Source organism: Notolepis coatsorum, assembly GCF_963971535.1.
Source record: "Notolepis coatsorum genome assembly, chromosome: 1".
Taxonomy (NCBI): domain Eukaryota; kingdom Metazoa; phylum Chordata; class Actinopteri; order Aulopiformes; family Paralepididae; genus Notolepis; species Notolepis coatsorum.
Window position 1 is genome coordinate 220,817,143 of NC_140165.1, and position 19,637 is coordinate 220,836,779.

The window sequence follows — 19,637 nt, forward strand, 5'->3', positions numbered from 1 at the left end:
ATCATATCAGCTTTGAGTTCGCTCTGTTGGCTTGTGTTTATAAGACATCCAGTTCAGTTGATGTTGGTTTGGTTTATGTGCCTCTTGTAGCCTATTATAAAAGGGATCATTCACCGGAACGCTGGGACAGAGAGTCGTCCTGCAGCGTGTGAAAAGGAAGAATCGGATGAGTTAGGGAGATTTATAGAGGAGTTTGCAGTTGATCCCCTGAGATTAGAATAAAGTGACTGTGGGTGGTGCGTGGCACGGTGCTCCTTCTGGTGGTCCATTCAAACACGACGCAAGTTGACACGGGACAAGTCGACTGACCGAGCAGCTCGCCGGGTAAATACAACATCACTTCGGAATAACCAGCTATAATATCTGGACGAGAAGCAAAGGCGACTTCTGATCGGTTCTGGAGGAGGCGCGCTGGATGAAATGTCAGGATGCTCATGACGGACAAAGGGCGCACCGACTGACCAACTTCTCTCTTCTCTCTGTCACAGTAGTGTGGTTTTTAAATAATGTTCTTAGATATCTTCATTTGGTGTGTGATATCACTGAGCTGCACAACCCGCATCGCATCATCTTCAGAGTTGCAACATGGCATGTAAGTGATATCGTTTTTTGCCAATTAGATTAGGCTGCTGTTTTCACTGATCTGTATTAATGTAGGACATTGTTGATTTATCTGATTGGGGTGAATTTGACGTTTAAAACCTCAGCTGTGTTAATGTAACAATACTGCGGCCATACGGCAATTCATGCATAAACTATAGGCTAATTGAGTGCTCTCTATACATCGTTGCCCTTTTCTAGTGTGTAGTGTTACGCTGTTCATTATGGTTTTATTCTTCCTTCTATCGTGCTGCTCAACTTTGTATTTAGCTATTTATTCCACCAGGGGTCGATCTTTCCTGGCCCCTAGGAGTCTGAATGCTCATTACTGCGACCTTGTGCTGATTCATGTTCGGGATGCATGCCTATATTTTGAATGCTATAATACCGAAACTAAATAGATTGTGCTGGCTGAGCGTGAATACAGATTTTTTGTCATTATCGCAGGGGCCTTCACTTCCTCTAATTAACCCCAGGCAGCTATGTCCTGATATGTATTGAAGCCAGATGTTCTTTAGGACACCTTAACGTGTCTGAGAATACCTGCTCCTGACAATATCAGGAGATAGATAATAGATAGGAAGGAAATCACATAGCCTACCTCTGTACAATGAGCATGTACACACACACACACACACACACACACACACACACACACACACGCACACACACACACACACGCACACACACACGCACGCACACACACACACACACACACACACACACACACACACACACTGGTGCAAGTAGAAAATGATTTCCCTGGGGGTTCGTTGCTTGTTTATTGGGTGTTCCAAACACTCTCCAAAACAGAGCTATTTCCCCCCCTTTAAATCCAGTGAGCCAAGCAGCTGAATGGCACACTACCAAACAAGAACTTGGTACTGCTATGAGCGTGACGGGTCCATGGGATGTGTGGACAAGTAGCTCCTGTAGACCCACCTGTAGTCTACTTTTACATTAACGTCTACTTTTAAGTAACATTTTTGGTCATGTTAGTTGTGAGTACCATGAGATCTGTCATTCAACAGTCTTGACTTTACCTCTCATAACCGAGCTGAGCTTTTATGACATGACTAAAAGGACCAATCCTTGGGTTTACTGTATATAATGATGAAATATTTGCAAAGGCCGCACCAAAAGCAGACCTCTCGCTCCGTTCACTTAGGTGGGGCCGTGAACATGGACGGAATTTGATTGTTGTAAACGAACTACTTAATATACATACTTTTTGGAGCGCTACTCTTTTCGCACATTTCTAGACTAGTAACATGGTTTCTCCTTGAGGATTTCGGTACTCTTTCCACCTATAGCCGCGATGTTGGAACATGTGTGGGGAGTATAGCAGCTATACATACCTAGCTGGTACGCATTTAATGTGTGTCGGAATGTATGTTTGTACTTTCTGGAGCAGGTCCAGACTCCAGACCCACTCTGGGCAGCTGTGTCTGTACTGTATTGCAGCTTCTGATGCCAGTTCATTAGCGATGCTGGAAAAACGCCTGTGACATATGGGACTCAGATCCTAGAAGGAACACGGGCCGTCTCATTTTGCAGTTGTTTTGGTCTTGGAAAGTCATTGGATTGACTTGTGTTTCATTGAAGCTATTTTAGAAGCATAGTATTATCTCATGACGTGTCTTTGCCAGACAGTGTGGCGCTTTGCCACAGCTCATTGGCCACGGTTGTCATTTAATGATCATCACCTGCTATCTTATTACAATCACCTGTTGTTTGCGACCAAGATGTCTGCGAATACTATGAATTGTGTGATGTTTAGACATATAGACAATAAACAATAAACATATAGCATAATGTTTTCTTTTACTACATCAGTCCTACTTCTCTAACTCTTTCACTGTGTGTGTGTGTGTGTGTGTGCGTGTGTGCGTGCATGTGTGTGCGTGTGTGTGTGTGTCCAGGACTAATGTATGCGCTGACAAGGAGATGTCCATGCTGGGAGCACGTCAGCCGTGTGTCCAGGCCTTCACACGCATGGTCAAGGTGTGGAAGCAGGGCTGCACCGCCCACCGCTGGTGTGTTGGCTACGAGAGGAGGTGAGATCCACAACACAGTAACACTGGTGTGTTGCAGTACCTATGCGAGAAGGTGAAAGCTGCTATAGATCCACAACACAGTAACACTCTCTTGTCCACTACTGGTGTGTTACAGTAGCTATGACAGGAGGTGAGAACTGCAATAGATCCACAACACAGTAACACTCTCTTGTCCACTACTGGTGTGTTACAGTAGCTATGACAGGAGGTGAGAACGGCAATAGATCCACAACACAGTAACACTCTCTTGTCCACTACTGGTGTGTTACAATAGCTATGACAGGAGGTGAGAACTGCAATAGATCCACAACACAGTAACACTCTCTTGTCCACTACTGGTGTGTTACAGTAGCTACTGTATGAAAGGAGGTGAGAGTCGCTATTCGGTTGTTAAGTCTGACGCGTGACGTACAGTATATTCATGTCTGGGGCCAAATGCTCCGCTTCAGACAGCAGGAGATACTAGGAGCACGTACCCCCATGACTCAGATCTATTAACACAACAAGGGACACTGAGGCCTGTTGAAGAGATGAGAGCCTCAGCCCACGCAGGAAGCTGTTTATAGGAAGGTTGATACGTCACGACTTAACAACCCCATAGATCCACAACACACTCTTGTGTCCACTATGTTTATGTTTATTTAGGATCCCCATTAGCTTTTGCACTTGACAAAAGCTATTCTTCCTGGGGTCCGGCACTACGGGTGTGTTACAGTAACTATGAGAGGAGGTGAGACACACCCTCTTGTCCACTACGGGTGTGTTACAGTAGTTGAGACACACTAACACTCTCGTGTCCACTACTGGTTGTTACAGTAGTTGAGACACACTAACACTCTCTTGTCCACTACGGGTGTGTTACAGTAGTTGAATGAATGAATGAATGACCTTTATTTATATAGCACCCTTCACAGCACGAATGCACAGGGTGCTTTACACTACAGCTTAATAAAAAACACAATAAAAACAAAATCAGAAATAAATGACAACAACAACAAACAGCAGTTAAAAACAGTGAAACCAGATAGAAAAAGTAGAATAAAATAATTTGGATAAAATCATGAGTCACTAATTAAAACAAAAACTATAGAACAGTGAGGACAATAAAAAAGTGCCTATGCATGACCAAAAGCCTGTCTGAACAAATGTGTTCAGTTGAGACACACTAACACTCTCGTGTCCACTACTGGTTGTTACAGTTCAGTTCAGTTCAGTTCAGTTATTTTTTATTTTGTGCTTTGGACACATACAGTAACAACGGTCATTCCATAAATCACCAACGTTTTACCAGCTGCTATTGCAGCATTGTCCAATTGTCCGAAAAGGGCTAGTAGGGAGAAGCACTAGGCTTGTCGGGCCCTACCCCTGAAGACTTACGTTTCGTTTTTATTTATTTTTTATTTACATACATACATACATACATACATATTACACATTACAGTACACACATATAGTACACATTACAGTACACATTACAGTATAGTATACCTGCAGTATATAATAGTATATATAATAGTATAGTACATAATAGTGTATACAGCACATATATGTGATATGAGATATATAATACATGATATATACAATATAATATAGTACCATAATATAATAGTATATACTGCAAATATAGTTCAATATAATATACAAATTAATTATAATATGATTATATAATGTAATGTGATATAACGTACAATACAGTATCATACGTATTCTTTTTTTTTTATTAATATGCAATTAAAGCTCTTCTTCCCTTCTGTACCTATCAAAAATAGATTTTTTTAGTCTAGATTTGAATTGATTTATGTTTTCACAATATTTTAATTCATCCTCTAGCCCATTCCACAGGGTGGCTCCGTAAGAGGAGATACACATTATTTTCAGGTTGGTTTTCATCACAGGTTTTTTGAAGTTCAATGGTCCTCTGAGGTTGTATCCCCCCTCTTTATCCAGAAATTTGCTTCTTACATTTACCAGTAATTGATTATTTCTTGCTTTGTACATAACTTGCGCAGAGTTTTAAAGTTTACCATATCAATGAACTTCAAAATGCTATGAGAGGAGTTGAGACACACTAACACTCTCGTGTCCACTACTGGTTGTTACAGTAGCTATGAGAGGAGTTGAGACACACTAACACTCTCGTGTCCACTACGGGTGTGTTACAGTAGCTATGAGACGAGGTGAGACACACTAACACACTAACACTATCTTGTCCACTACTGGTGTGTTAGTTACAGTAGCTATGAGAGGAGGTGAGACACACTAACACACTAACACTCTCTTGTCCACTGCTGGTGTGTTGGTTACGAGAGGAGGTGAGAGCTGCTATAGATCCACAACACACTAACACTCCTACTCCACACTAACATGTCCAAAACACCTGATAAGTAAAACGATATTTCACTTTGGTTGGTTTGTTTTCAAACACACATGAGTTCATGAACACTGAGCACCTGATAGTAGTTTTTACTGTAGACCTACTATACTATACCATACCATACCATACACTATACTATACTATACTATACTATACTATACTATACTATACTATACTATACTATACTATACTATACTATACTATACAGAGAACAGCCTCTCCCTGAACGTCAGCATAACTAAAGAGATGATTGTGGATTTTAGCAGGTCGGGGGCTAGGGACTACAGCCCCCTCAGCATCGACGGGGCACCGGTCGAGAGAGTGAACAGTTTCAAGTACCTCGGAGTCCACATATCCGAGGACTTGACATGGACCACACACATTGACAGTGTAGTGAAGAAGGCACGGCAGCGCCTCTACTTCCATAGGTGCCTAAGGAAGTTCAAATTGAGTCAGAAGATCCTTAACTTCTTAAGCCCGATGAGACCGGTACCGGTCCCAAAATGACATCACGTCATAAATCAATCTCTCCAGACTGTTTGACAAAAGTATCATTTTATTTTTCAAACGTATTCAAGTATAAACATCATAACCATGTCACAACAGCATTTATAATGTATATTATCATCAATATGTTAGTGTTATTAGATTGATTTTACTTTTCGTTTTGCTGTTTAGTTCGCGAAAGTCGACCATTTTGGAAAAGTTGAACGTCATTTGCAGCCATTTTGAAGAGGACACCGAGAGCTTTCGATGAGCGTTGGAATCTTTCCGAACGACACTTCCCAAAGGCCTCTATGGGGTTTTAAGCAAATTACTTCTGTATGAATTTTCTTAATATCTCTTATTACTCTGGATAATAATAAACCACAAAACTTAACGTTATTGGCATATATTGAAGCGCAGTTAGTTTCTCTTCCCTATTCTTAGCATGTAGCAACAATTAGGTTGGAAATTTGTTTCAAAATGGTGGCACCCACTACAGTAGATTTCATTATCTGTTTTTATGCACGCCTGGTGATACTAAATCCAAATTGAACTCGGGCATTTGAAATATAAGATTTGGCACAATCCATAAATGTGCGAATTGGCTATAATAAGGTAATTTATAAGCCAGCTATTCTATATTCTATAATAATATTTCAAATTGCATTGGTCCGGATGGGAGAATTCAGTACTGTATCTACAAAACCTTCTGTTTAATCATCTTCCCTTTATTAATTTCCTTAGATTTTTTGTACACATGATCTCAAGAAGGTACTGAACGAGATCAGTGGCAGTTTTTCATGTCTGGTCATTTTTAGCATGGTGTTATTCACTGTCAAAGATGCAAAGAAATTGGGCGGCTGGGTGGCGCAGCGGACTAAGCGCTCGTCACCAACGCGAGAGACACTGGTATCGAATCCGGCCTCCGGCTTGGCCGGCCGTCATATTGACTCAATTGGCAGAGTCAGCGGGAGGGAAGCCGGTGGGTGGGTCCGGGTCGTTGTAAACAGCGACTCCTACAGTTCGGTCGGGGCGCCTGCACAGCAAGGGAAGGATCTGGAGGGAGGTAGTGTGACCTTCCACACGTTACACTCTCCCAGTGAGAGTCCGCGCTGCCAGGTGAAAAGAAGTGGTGGGCTGGGTACACATGTGTCGGAGGAAGCATGTGATAGTCTCCGCCCTCTCAGACCGACGGTAGGGGGTAGAGTGCGCAACGACCAGGAAGGGGATTGGGAATTGGCATAACATTGGGAGGGGAGAAAAATGGAAAAAGAAGGGGGGAAAGATAATAATAAAAAAAAAAGATGCAAAGAAAAATCCTAATTCATATTCTCTAGGGATGTTCGATATTGGCTCTTTTACCGATATCCGATATACCGATATTGTCCAACTTCCGATACCGATATCAACCGATACCGATATATAATAATTTCTGAATAATTTCAGGTAATTAACATTACATATCTCTTGTCGTGGAATTAACACAACATTATGCATACTTTTGACAATAAATTAAATTTTAATAAAAAAAAAAAAAAAAAAAAAAACGATACCGATAATTTCCGATATTATATTTGAATGCCAATATCGGTAGGCCGATAATATCGGACATCCCTAATATTCTCCTTTGTTTCATCACAATTTAAGCAAGCCTAGTAATAGACACAATATTTCTGACACTGGGAATACATGTCCCTAGATACCAAGAATATGCAAATGAGCCTTGTAGAAGTGGAGCAATATTCCATTTACTTAGGTATGTATTTTTATTTTAGGCGGATTTTCAGAAAATAGGGCTCTGGGCTTAAGACTAAGAGGTTAAGAACTTCTACTCATGCACAATAGAGAGCATCCTGACTGGTAACATCACCTCCTGGTTTGGGAATAGCACCACACAAGACTGCGGCAGACTGCAGAGAACGCACAATTGGAGGTGGGCTTCACACTCTCCAGGACATTTACACAAAGCGTTGCAGGGCCAAGGCTAGGAGAATAGCCAAAGACTCTAGTCACCCAAACAACTGCCTCTTGGCACTGCTGCGGTCAGGCAAGTGCTACCGGAGTCTCATGGCCAGTACAGAGAGACTCAGAAGGAGCTTCTATCCCCAGGCCATCAGGATGCTCAATGACTCTATGTAACATCAACCCATCCATCTACATTCATTGCACACACATCCACATGCACACACTCAAGCATCAAGCACTCACCGTAACACTCACTTTAGACACTTTAACACTACATCATATGTATTTATTAAAGAGATTTGCACTACATTCATACCTCATTTGCATTTAAGCCTTAAGGTCCCCCTATAGGGGAACCCTGCTTTTCTTTATCATAAATCAATCAGATCAATATTAGATTAGATCCCCAATTATCATATCATGGGATATCATTGGAAAGCCATCATTGGCTACAACCCTGTGCACAGATTTTCGAGATCGCCAAATGATTGACGGAGCTAGAGCCCCGGGAGTCGGGGGTGGTATTGTGTACTTTTACGTACTTTGGGGCACGCCTCACATATCGGCATGTAACTCGAGAATCGCTGAACGGATTGTGTCACCTGAAAGGGCAATCGACAGGCAACAAATAGGGCTTTAATTCCATCTATATATTGTATTAAAAGAAATGCACACCCGAGCCACTAGAGGTCGGCAAAGAATCGTCCACATGTGGGCCCTTGGATGTTAAGAGGTCAATGTTTTTAAATATTTCTTTTGTAGCCAAGAGTAAAGACCATAACCCTATCAAAAACAGTAGTCAAAGTGTATATTTTCATTTTTACCGATGTTTTATACGATTTATCAGAAATACAAATTTATCGGAAAATGCTAATTATCGTAAAAAACGCAAGAAATGACTAAATCCAGATTCAACCCTGCCATTGGAAAGAGGAGCATTTTCCATATCCATAGATGTATGATTTGGCCATAATAAGGTCAAGGTCAAGTTCAAGGTCAAATATGAATTTATAATTAAAGTCGATTATCATTAATTACTGTATCTACAAATCCTTCTGTTTAATCATCTTCCCGCGGTTCATTTGCTTAGATTTTTTGTACACATGATCTCAATAAGGTGGTGAATGAGCTCAGTGAGCATTTTCTCCTACCCGTATAAATCTTTGATCATCATCATCAAAATCATAAATCATAATTAATCATAATTAATTTATTCATTACAATTGAATAATTACTAGTAACAGACACAATATTTCTGACACTGGAAATACATACCCCCAGGTCCCTAGATGTTCCAAGAACATGCAAATTGACCTTGCAGAAGTGGAGCAATCTTCCATTTACTTAGGCATGTACCTTTAGGCGAAAACGGTCTACAGATTAACAGGTTAAAAACCTTTTTGTACCTCATTGTCTGCATTTTTACTTCATTGTACTTAGGTTGTACTTATATTGTATAGTGTTATTCCTTTTTTATTTACTTTTTTTACTGTATGAAGCACATTCTCTGGGGCTCATACATAATCAAGCATTTCACTGTAATGTACATGTACTTTATACGTGACAAATAAAAACAAACTTGAACTTGAACCATACTATACTATACTATACTATACTATACTATACTATACTATACTATACTATACTATACAATGTAGTAGACATATAGTATACATATTAGGGGTGTAAAAGTACACATCCGTACCGAACCGTTTCAGTACTGGACCTTAGGTTCAGTACGGCTGTGTACCGAACTAATACAATGGTATGTTAACCACTAACGACCGCACGGGCAGAACATTTTTTTACGTGCAGAATTTAATTCAAAACTCCCAAGTTCACTCATTCCCAAAATATAATTTGCGCAAAGGGCTGGGTGTTCGTTCAACCCACACACAACCGAGATTACCTGTAATTTTATTAAATTTTTAAATTTTTTACAAGTCGGTTATTAATTTCAATATAGAATATTCGTTGACAGCCCTACAAGTACAATTAGTTAATGCACACTACATCACCCCTGAGTGGAACATGGAAAGCCAAACTTTTCAAAAACGTTGATTTTGATATATTTTCTCTTCCTTAGGACTGGATATTACACAGCGTACAGGCAGGTGTATAGCATGGACCTGCACACTGTCTACAAGTGCTGCCCTGGCTGGACTCGCAAGGGTGAAGAGAACGGCTGTCTACATAGTGAGTAGTAGTGTCTGGGTTACATTCTATTGTCATTGGTTTGATAGTTTTGATAGATAGATAGATAGATAGATAGATAGATAGATAGATAGATAGATAGATAGATAGATAGATAGATAGATAGATAGATAGATAGATAGATAGATAGATAGATAGATAGATAGATAGATAGATAGATAGATAGATACTTTCATATGTTATACTCACGATGTGTGTTCTGCTCTGTTCTACAGGGGTGTGTGCTGCTAATACCTGCTTTAATGGAGGGAGGTGTTCAGAGACTGGGGACCAGATATGTCTGTGTCCAGAAGGCTTCCAAGGAACCAGGTGCCAGTATGGTGAGTCACCATCTTTATCTATCTATCTATCTATCTATCTATCTATCTATCTATCTATCTATCTATCTATCTATCTATCTATCTATCTATCTATCTATCTATCTATCTATCTATCTATCTATCTATCTATCTATCTATCTATCTATCTATCTATCTATCTATCTATCTATCTATCTATCTATCTATCTATCTATCTATCTATCTATCTATCTATCTATCTATCTATCTATCTATCTATCTATCTATCTCTCTCTCTCTCTCTCTCTCTCTCTCTCTCTCTCTCTCTCTCTCTCTCTCTCTCTCTCTCTCTCTCTCTCTCTCTATCTATCTATCTATCTATCTATCTCTTTCTTGCTCTTTTTTTTATTTTCTTTACATAACATTACGTAAACAAATTTATGCTTGTTTCCTGTTGAAGGAAACAAGCTGGGCCAACCAGTCTAAAGGGGGTTTAACCCTACTGTATCTAAAATAATTCATTTTCATTGGTTTTACTGTAATGAAGAGGTTTTAGCATCAGTGGGCTAAATGCCAGAGAGGGAGAGAGAGACCTTTCCCTCCACGGTTCAGAGGCCCGTCCCTCCCGCGTTTATTTTTTGTGTACACTCATGTCATGTGTGTCTTATATTCCCCCTGTATGGTAGACTATCCTATTTTACTGCCGAGTTGTGTGTATGCTAAGTGGGTGCAGCTTTGGGAGAATGGACTGACCCACGTCTTCGGAGGGGAGCGCGCAGTTAAAGTTCCAATGGACCCAGATCGGGCCGTGTGCTTTCACTTTGAAAGAGATGAATGAGTGCGTCCTGTGGCTGTGATTGGCTATGGCCTCCGTGTGGGGGTTTGTCTGGCAATTAAGGATGGTATAAGTGCCCTCTGGAAGCAACGGCCTCCTTTGAAGGCTGGAGCCTGGGGTGCTGTGGCTAACTCAACCCTGCCTCTGTCCACTGCGAGCTAGACATTAAAGAGGACATGTGCGTTTCATGGGGGACATTGAAGGGACACAATATAAAATGAGGGAACAATGCCTCCTAATGTGCCCTCAGAACTGGGTGTCAGTGTTTGCTAAATACAATCTAGTGTTTGTTTTTAGTGTGCTTGGAGGACCAGATGGGTGGAGTTTGTCAGATGCAACAATGCAAGGACTGCAAGAAAGTTCTGACTATTTCAATTTAGTGTGATTTGTACTTAAAGGCACTACTACTGGTAAGATTTAAAAATAAATATATCACTGTAAATTCAATGCCCATACCTTGGCAGGATTACCACAGAAACTTGATGAGACCAACGTGAATGAAAGATAATTGACAAGACCACGATGAGTCCATTGTTAGCCTCTATTTTGTATTGATATTGTGTGATAATAATAATAATAATAATAATAATAATAATAATAATAATAATAATAATAATAATAATAATAATAATAATAATAATAATACAACTTTATTTGTATAGCACCTTTCATACAGAAATTGCAGCTCAGGGGGCGGTCAGGTGGCGTAGCGGAGATTGCGTTCGTCACCAACACCGGAGATGCTGGATTTGCCTGTTCGAATCCAGCTCACAGCTTGGCTGGCTGTTCACACTAATACAATAGACCTATCTCAAACCCTGCCCCTTTTCTTGATCCTCCAATCACAGCTGTCGCTTACCTCGGACAAACTTTGTTGGTACGAGGAAGTCCGAGGTAAGCGACAGCTGTGATTGGAGGATCAAGAAAAGAGGGCAGGGTTTGAGATAGGTCTATTGGCTGTATTAGAGGGTGGGAAAGCTGGCGGGTGGGTCCGGGTCGTTGTAAACAGCGACTCCTACAGTTCGGTCGGGGCGCCTGCTCAGCGGGGATAGGATCTAAGGGGGATAGTGTGATCCTTCCACACGTTACACCCTCTCAGTGAGAGTCCACGCTGCCAGGTGAAAAGAAGCGGTTGATTGGCTAGACGTGTGTCGGAGGAAGCAGGACCAGGAAGGGGATTGGGAATTGGCATAACGACTAACATTGGGATGGGAGAAAATCGGAGGAAAAAGGAGGGGGAAAAAGATCAATAAAAAAAATAATAATAATAAAAAATTGCAGCTCAAAGTGCTTCACAGCAGAAAAAAGTAGGCATAAAATGTGCACATAAAGTGCAGATACTAAAATCACAGTTTTTCACATTAGGATCTAACATCCCAACAGGCCACCTTGTTTATGGTTTGATTCAGTTTATAATATGATGAGTCCATTGTTAGCCTCTATTTTCTATTGATATTGTGTGATGAGTCCATTGTTAACCTCTATTTTGTATTGATATTGTGTGATGAGTCCATTGTTAACCTCTATTTTGTATTGATATTGCGTGATGAGTCCATTGTTAACCATTGGAGTTCCGCTGAACAGCATTATGGAGCAAAGAAAGCCTGTCCAAACAAAACAAATTCCATGTGGGTACAAATTGTGGTCTTATAATAGGAATCAGGATACCAGTTCTTTCAGCAATTTCAGCAATATTATTGTTGTTGAAAATTCTCCTTGTAATGGATTTAACAACTTGACACTATCTGGACTGTCCTGATGTGGAAAGCCCTGCTTATCTGGTATTCCAAGCACTGGCATTCCGAACACTAAGAATTATAGGCAAAAACTACAGACCTAAGTATGTCTAGTTCCCACTTCCCACGTAGAGATCAGCCTGTAAGATCTGAGACCTTCCACCCATTGTCCAACCAAACAGTCTTGACCCTCAGTGAAACCATCCTAGTACACATCCACACTACATGGTAAATATGTGAGCTGCCACAATACAGGGGTGTCTTTCTAGTCTCTCAGCATTGTCTTCTTGGTGATTCTGTTGGCCTCCCCGTGGTCTGCGTCAACATGCCAGTGACGGGATGATGTTTGTTACACACACACACACACACACACACACACACACACACACACACACACACACACACACACACACACACACACACACACACACACACACAGACGCACACACACACGGACGCGCACACACACACACACACGCACACACACACACACACACACACACACACACACACACACACACACACACACACACACACACACACACACACACACACACACACACACACACACACACATATACTGTATATATTTCAGTTAGTTAGATAGTAAATTATATTGACTTGTTATTTTGTTTACACTGCTTGTGTTGTCTTTACTACCTGTACCCCCCCCCCATCCCCCATGCTGCTATGATGCCTGAATTTCCCCAAGGGGATCAATAAAGCGGCACGGTGGTGTAGTGGTTAACACTGTCGCCTCACAGCAATAAGGTCCAGTGTTCGATTCCCGCTTGGGGACCAGGTTTCCATGATGCCAGTTACCCAGGTGGGGTATCTCCCAGGCCTTTCTGTGTGAAGTTTGCATGTTCTCCCCGTGCTCGCAAGGGTTTCCCCCCCCCCGATAAGATAAACCCAATGGAAAAACATGCACAACAACAAGATCGCTAACGCTGTGACGTCCTTGACGAAGACGGACAGAAGCACATGGATTGGTCCCCTGGCGCGGCTCACGTTGACGCCTGTCTGCTCCCGGCTGCCCTTGGGGGGGAAGGACGACGGGATGGGTTAATCGCAGAGACGAATTGCATACATGCATCGCATGCATGCCGATTAATGACCTCTGAGCAGGTCCTAAATTATTATTATTATAAAGGAATATCTTATCTTATCTTATCTTATCTCACACACACACACACACACACACACACACACACACACACACACACACACACACACACACACACACACACACACACATACAGCCGATATTGAATTTTGATATTGATCTTTTTATTTAGGTTAATATTAGCTAATGCAAACCATTTGCAAACCATCATCACCCAGTTAAGTTAGCTAGCTAATATACTGTAGCTAACATTAGTGAACTTAACTCCAGCAATTGTGTGTCTCATTAGTTATTATTAAATTGTTGTATTTTATCAGATGCAAAAAAACAAATAGTTATATCAGTCATCAGCCGCCCTGCTGTCTAAATACCGGTATCAGCCCCCCCCCCCCCCCCATGCTGCTATGACACTTGAATTTCCCTAAGGGTATTAATAATGGAACACTTGACTTCACTTGACACACACACACACACACACACACACTCACACTCACACTCACACACACACACACACACACACACACACACACACACACACACACACACACACACACACACACACACACACACACACACACACACACACACACACACCACACACACACACACAGGCCTTCTGACACCCCCAGGGGAAAAGGCCAGCTTGCCAGGGGTTCTTTGTGCTTCTTCCTCCGGAAGGTTTCACAGCAAAGCGCCACTCTGTTTGTTTATGGCAGCTCTTCCACTCTGTTTGTTTGTGGCTCTTCCACTTGTTTGTTTTGACAGGGGCTCTTTGGTTTTCACGCAGCTGGGTGGCAGTGAGGGGACTAGGACTTGACGGATGACTCTCAAGCCCCTTTTAAACAGAGATCCTACAATATTGCCATAACGAAGACTCCTCCCCTGCTATAAAAACCAGCATAGACCAGCATCATTTCAATGCCAGGGCCCTGTTCCTTGTACCTGGCTAACTGAGTTAGCCGGATAATTTTCAGGATAACTTGACATAAGCCAGATCTTTCGGTTCCCCGACGTGCGATTGTCTAAATCACTATGGCAACAGATCAGAAAGTTTGAACCTGCTCCAGGGCAGGGTTTAGTTCAGTTAGCTGGATAAACTGGCCACGCCCTCGCAAAGAAATGCCAGCTCTCCTCACAGATCCCATTATACTATTCTGAATTATGTTTTTGTGCTTAGTTTTTCTAGAGGGGGCTTTTGAAATGTAAAATAATAGAACTAAAATTCTGATAATAAATCATATTCAGCCTATGGATTTACTTTGTCCTAAATAATGCACGTCATAGTTATACGGATACGGCGCTCGCAAGTCGCAAGTCGCGACACACACTATGTGGTTATTTTAATAACGGAGCATTGCAAATGTGAATCCCGCGGGGATATTTTTAATGAATGAAACCTATCGGCCGTTTGGCTCTGATTCGTTTCATATTCTTCGCTGTGGATGTATTTGCTTAACGGAGCGCCCAAATTGTGTTTAATTCAAGCATAAATTGAAGCGTCTTTATGCGTGGATTGTGGATATGAATTAAGAGGAATCTGAATCTGTGGATTGTTGAATTGTATCACTGTCACACACATTATTGTGATATTGTAACTGGGATTAAAATGTCTGAGGAGATACGCTGTTTGACGGATTTGATGACGTGGACGTGACTTGAGAAATTGAATGAGCCTTTGACGTTCTGATGAATGCATTTATCTGTTCAAGCACTGTTATCTGATGATGAAGGGCTGGGCGATATAACGATAACGATAATTATCGCAATATATTTTAATAATCGACATTGAAAAAAATATATATAAAAAAAAATATATATAGAATTTTTTATTTATTTTTTGTTAAACCCAGAGACAGTGGACAGACTTGTCTTTCTTGCCTGCAACTTAAAGTAATGGCTTTGCTTGTCCAAATGACAATACTGACCAAATTGAGATATATTTTTCTCTTGTCTATTTATTTTGTTTGCTTTCTAATGTAAAATACAGTTTGAAACTGTCTGTACACAGTAGGCTATGTGTGCTAGCAGAGCTAGTCGCCAGTCACGAGTCATGGTGCACATGTGCGGTGGTTTGTCCACCAAAAAAGCGCCAAAAGATAGAAAAGAAACTAGCAGAGCCAGAACTGCTCAACTCCCATGGAGCCACAGCCAGCAGAGAAGCCTGTTTACTTTCAAACCAGCTGCAGCCTGAGAACTGGAGTGTGTGAGGGAATGTAACACTTAAGATGGCGGCAACGACAAAGAATTGCTGCAAAATAAACATACATCTGTTGTTTAAAAAATAATAATATATATATATATTTTTTTTAATAACAATATCGATAATTATCGATATCGCCTGATATGATATTGTTATCAATATCGTTATCGCGATATCATTTTTGGCCATATCGCCCCGCCCATGAACATGAGGTGTCACTGGTATAAACCAAAGGTTAATCAATTCAATGCATGTATGGATGATGTCCGAAACAGATTAAAACCTGATTAATAGTGAAACTGTTTTTATATATAAAGTACATGATACCTAAGCCGAGCGCATACAGTACAGATATCCTTCATAAGTATCTATTAATTCGTATCAATTAGATACTCTTTGGGCTTGTTTTTATCTACTTATTCTGAAAGAGTTGAACTAATTATTTTCGCTAGCAAGATCTCATTCGATTATTCATTCCTTTAAGCCTACTGCCAGCAGGCACATTTAAAGAAATATAATCTGATTGATTGGGGGTAATGAGGGACTTAAAATTAGCCTATAGATATGCATTTAACTTGTCGGCGAGGCTATTGAGTCGTACTGTATTGTACCCATTCTGCAATCTGTTATAAAGTTTTCAATCAATCAATCAATGCCGTTAGAAAATCAGGATTTCTGCGATCGACACCTGCTGTCTTTTCAGGTGAGGCGGCCGCACGCAATTATCCTGAGTATCAAGTCTGGTTCTAATTAACGAGAGGGAAAGCGCCTTCGAGGAACAGGGAAAGCCTGGATTTATTCATCGGGTTAATTGAATCTGGCTAATGGGACTTTTGATTGACTTAGTTGAACCAGGTATGGGGAATAGGGCCCTGGTCTATGCTGGTCAATGCTGGTTAGTGCTGGTGTGATGCTGGTTTAGCTGGTGGGCCAGCACAGTCACCAGCATACCAGCACCAAAACACAACATACGCTGGTCTTTCCTGGTATAACCATCATGCATTATGCTGGTCTTTGCTGGTCATGCTGGTGACCAACTATGCTGGTCTATGCTGGTTTTCCTAGCATTATGCCGGCATTGTTGTTTTTTTGGCCCACATCTATCTACTGTATCTTGGTTTTTGTTCTTCTCTCCCAAATTAGTTTGTTGTTATATTATAATATTAACACATTAACTGCCACGGAGTTTGCCCGTCTCATACCACTCTCTGCCACCACTCTAAGCCTATGGAGATGTTCACCTTCTTTGCAGGGCTATAACTTTTTAAATTGTATTGCTAAATTGACATTACTATGGCCCATTCAACATCGATTATCTATCGTTCAGGATGTAGGAACGTTATACTTTTTCATTCATAGATTCATACGAAAATACCGTCTAGAATATAAATATGTTTTTATCGTTTTCTGCAGTCATTCCTAGAACGTGAGTTATAGGCATAAACGCATATAATATAGATGATCAACTGCCGTTTGTTGACGATACACGCTATATAAAAAAATTCAACTGTACATGATCCTAAACGTTATGACTCATCATGCGCGGATGAACGGGGGGGGGGGTCGTTTATAATTCCGTGATCGTCAGTAAATGCTTTATGTAGTATGGGTGATATATTGATCAGAGCAGTTTGCATTAATAATAATAAACAATCACGTTGAAAATGACGTCAGCATCCTCTTACCGTTCGCCGATGAGACTGGAGGAAAAAGATCCCACTTATTTGACGTGGATCGACTAGATCCATTTCCGGTTTGTATAATAATAATAAACGCCCAAATCATATCGATTATTGAGTTATGGCAGCGATCCATATACACGGATGTGTGTCTAGAGTCCCGCAACAATATGTGAGTGCCGGACGCATTTCCCAGATGCACGGAGATCACCAGAGATCCATTTCCGGTTGTAACTTGCCCGATCATCCACCAGGCGGCAGTATTGAAGCGTTGCAGAGTTGTGCAGGCTCCCACTGTATCAGCCGAGGCTGGGTGAGGGAATTATGAATACCATGGCGAAAAAATTAAATATGATCTCAATAACGTCGTACGCCGTGGAATGGCAGAATTAGCATGACCTTGAAACACGTTGTACGACGTTATTGGTGCCCAATGTGTTAATATTATTATTATTATTATTATTATTATTATTATTATTATTATTATTATTATTATTATTATTATTATTATTATTATTATTATTATTATTATTATTATTATTATATTACGTGGTCAGCCTTTGTTCTATCCACCTTTCATGCAACAACTGAGCAATATTCCTGCGGGTTATTGGTGCAGGGATAGTGGCACAGGGCAGCGCTCCACTTACAGTATGAAAATAGTTGTGGTTATGATATGACCTACAGTACAGGCTACATTAAGGCCTATAACCCCCACAGAATCAACCACATCATCAAATCGCCACACCCCTGTCCCAGCATACCGGCAGTGCCATTCACACAGACACTGGGCTTATCCAGCCCGGCAATGTGACTACCTCTCAGAAAACACTATCCCCCCATTCCGTGTTCGTACCTTTTAACAGCGAGGTGGAATAACAGCACAACATTCTTTCTCTCTCTCTCTCTCTCTCTCTCTCTCTCTCTCTCTCTCTCTCTCTCTCTCTCTCTCTCTCTCTCTCTCTCTCTCTCTCTCTCTCTCTCTTCCCACTTTCCTCTCTGTTTCAGTCTTTCCACCACCCTTCCCCTCCCCTACCTTTCTTCTTCTCTCTATCTCCTTCCTTATTCCTCTCTTTTTCTCTCTTCCTCCATCTCCTCTCTCTCTCACCCCCTCTCTTTCTCTCTCTCCCATCCTTCTTTCTCTCTCTTTTCCTTGCTCTCTACCCCTCTCCTCTCTCTGTCTCTCCCTCTAACTCTCTCCCTCTCTCTCTCCTTCTCTCTCTGCATCCTGTACTTTGGCCCCCTCTGTGAGTGCTCAAATCTAGCTCCTCACTCTCTCTCTCTCTCTCTCTCTCTCTCTCTCTCTCTCTCTCTCTCTCTCTCTCATTTTCTCTCTATCTGCATCTAGAGATGTTCCGATACCATTTTTCCCTTTCCGATCCGATTCCGATACCTAAGCTTTGGGTATCGGCCGATACCGATATTTATCCGATACCAGTGCAAAAAAGAAAAAAAAAATATTATATAAATTATACTTTTTTTTTTTTTTTTTTTTTTTTTACAGATACTGTTATACTGTTTTTTAGTAATAACTAGAACGTATGGTATTTATTCAACAACAGGTAATTGTATAGATTTGTATTAGTATCATTAATCAATGAGTATGGGCTGCAGCACTGCAGATATACCCTACTCCAATGATCCACACGGACATTAAACGGTGTTGCACTCGCTACTCAGTGGCTCTGCAGATATACCCTATTCAGTCTGTAAGCTAGTGGCAGATAGAACGTTCATGTTGTGATTTTTGATGCAAAATAAATATTCAACATTCTCTTTTGAAACTCCGCCTCAGACTCTTATCCTTTGGCACTTGCTGTACTTTGCTTGCAGGTCTGCAGCCATTATTTCTGGATTAGCACCAACTGGATTATTATGAATAGCACCAACTTTAGACACGGTAACGTTATCAAGCTAAGCTAACTGACCTAGCTCGTCTTCCCGCATTGACATTTGATAACGTTAGTAATAGCCAGCTAACGCTAGTCCGTAGCTACTTAACTTAATACAATTCACCGTGGGTGCATTATTGTTGATAGACGGTCACGGACAGTGTTAGGTCCTGGAGAAAGGACAGGCGATCATCT

General features: G+C 41.1%; 1 protein-coding gene across 1 annotated transcript in view; it reads left to right on the forward strand.

The window, feature by feature from the left end:
- Positions 1–506: 506 nt before the first annotated feature.
- egfem1 (EGF-like and EMI domain containing 1) overlaps positions 507–19,637 on the forward strand; it is a gene marked incomplete at its 5' end in the record, with an annotated part of 232,652 nt that continues 213,521 nt past the window's right edge. The window contains 4 exons of the mRNA XM_084308959.1: positions 507–592; positions 2,523–2,657; positions 9,569–9,678; positions 9,912–10,016. Of these exons, the coding sequence (XP_084165085.1) occupies positions 507–592; positions 2,523–2,657; positions 9,569–9,678; positions 9,912–10,016 (436 nt within the window). The remainder of the gene's footprint in view (positions 593–2,522; positions 2,658–9,568; positions 9,679–9,911; positions 10,017–19,637) is intronic.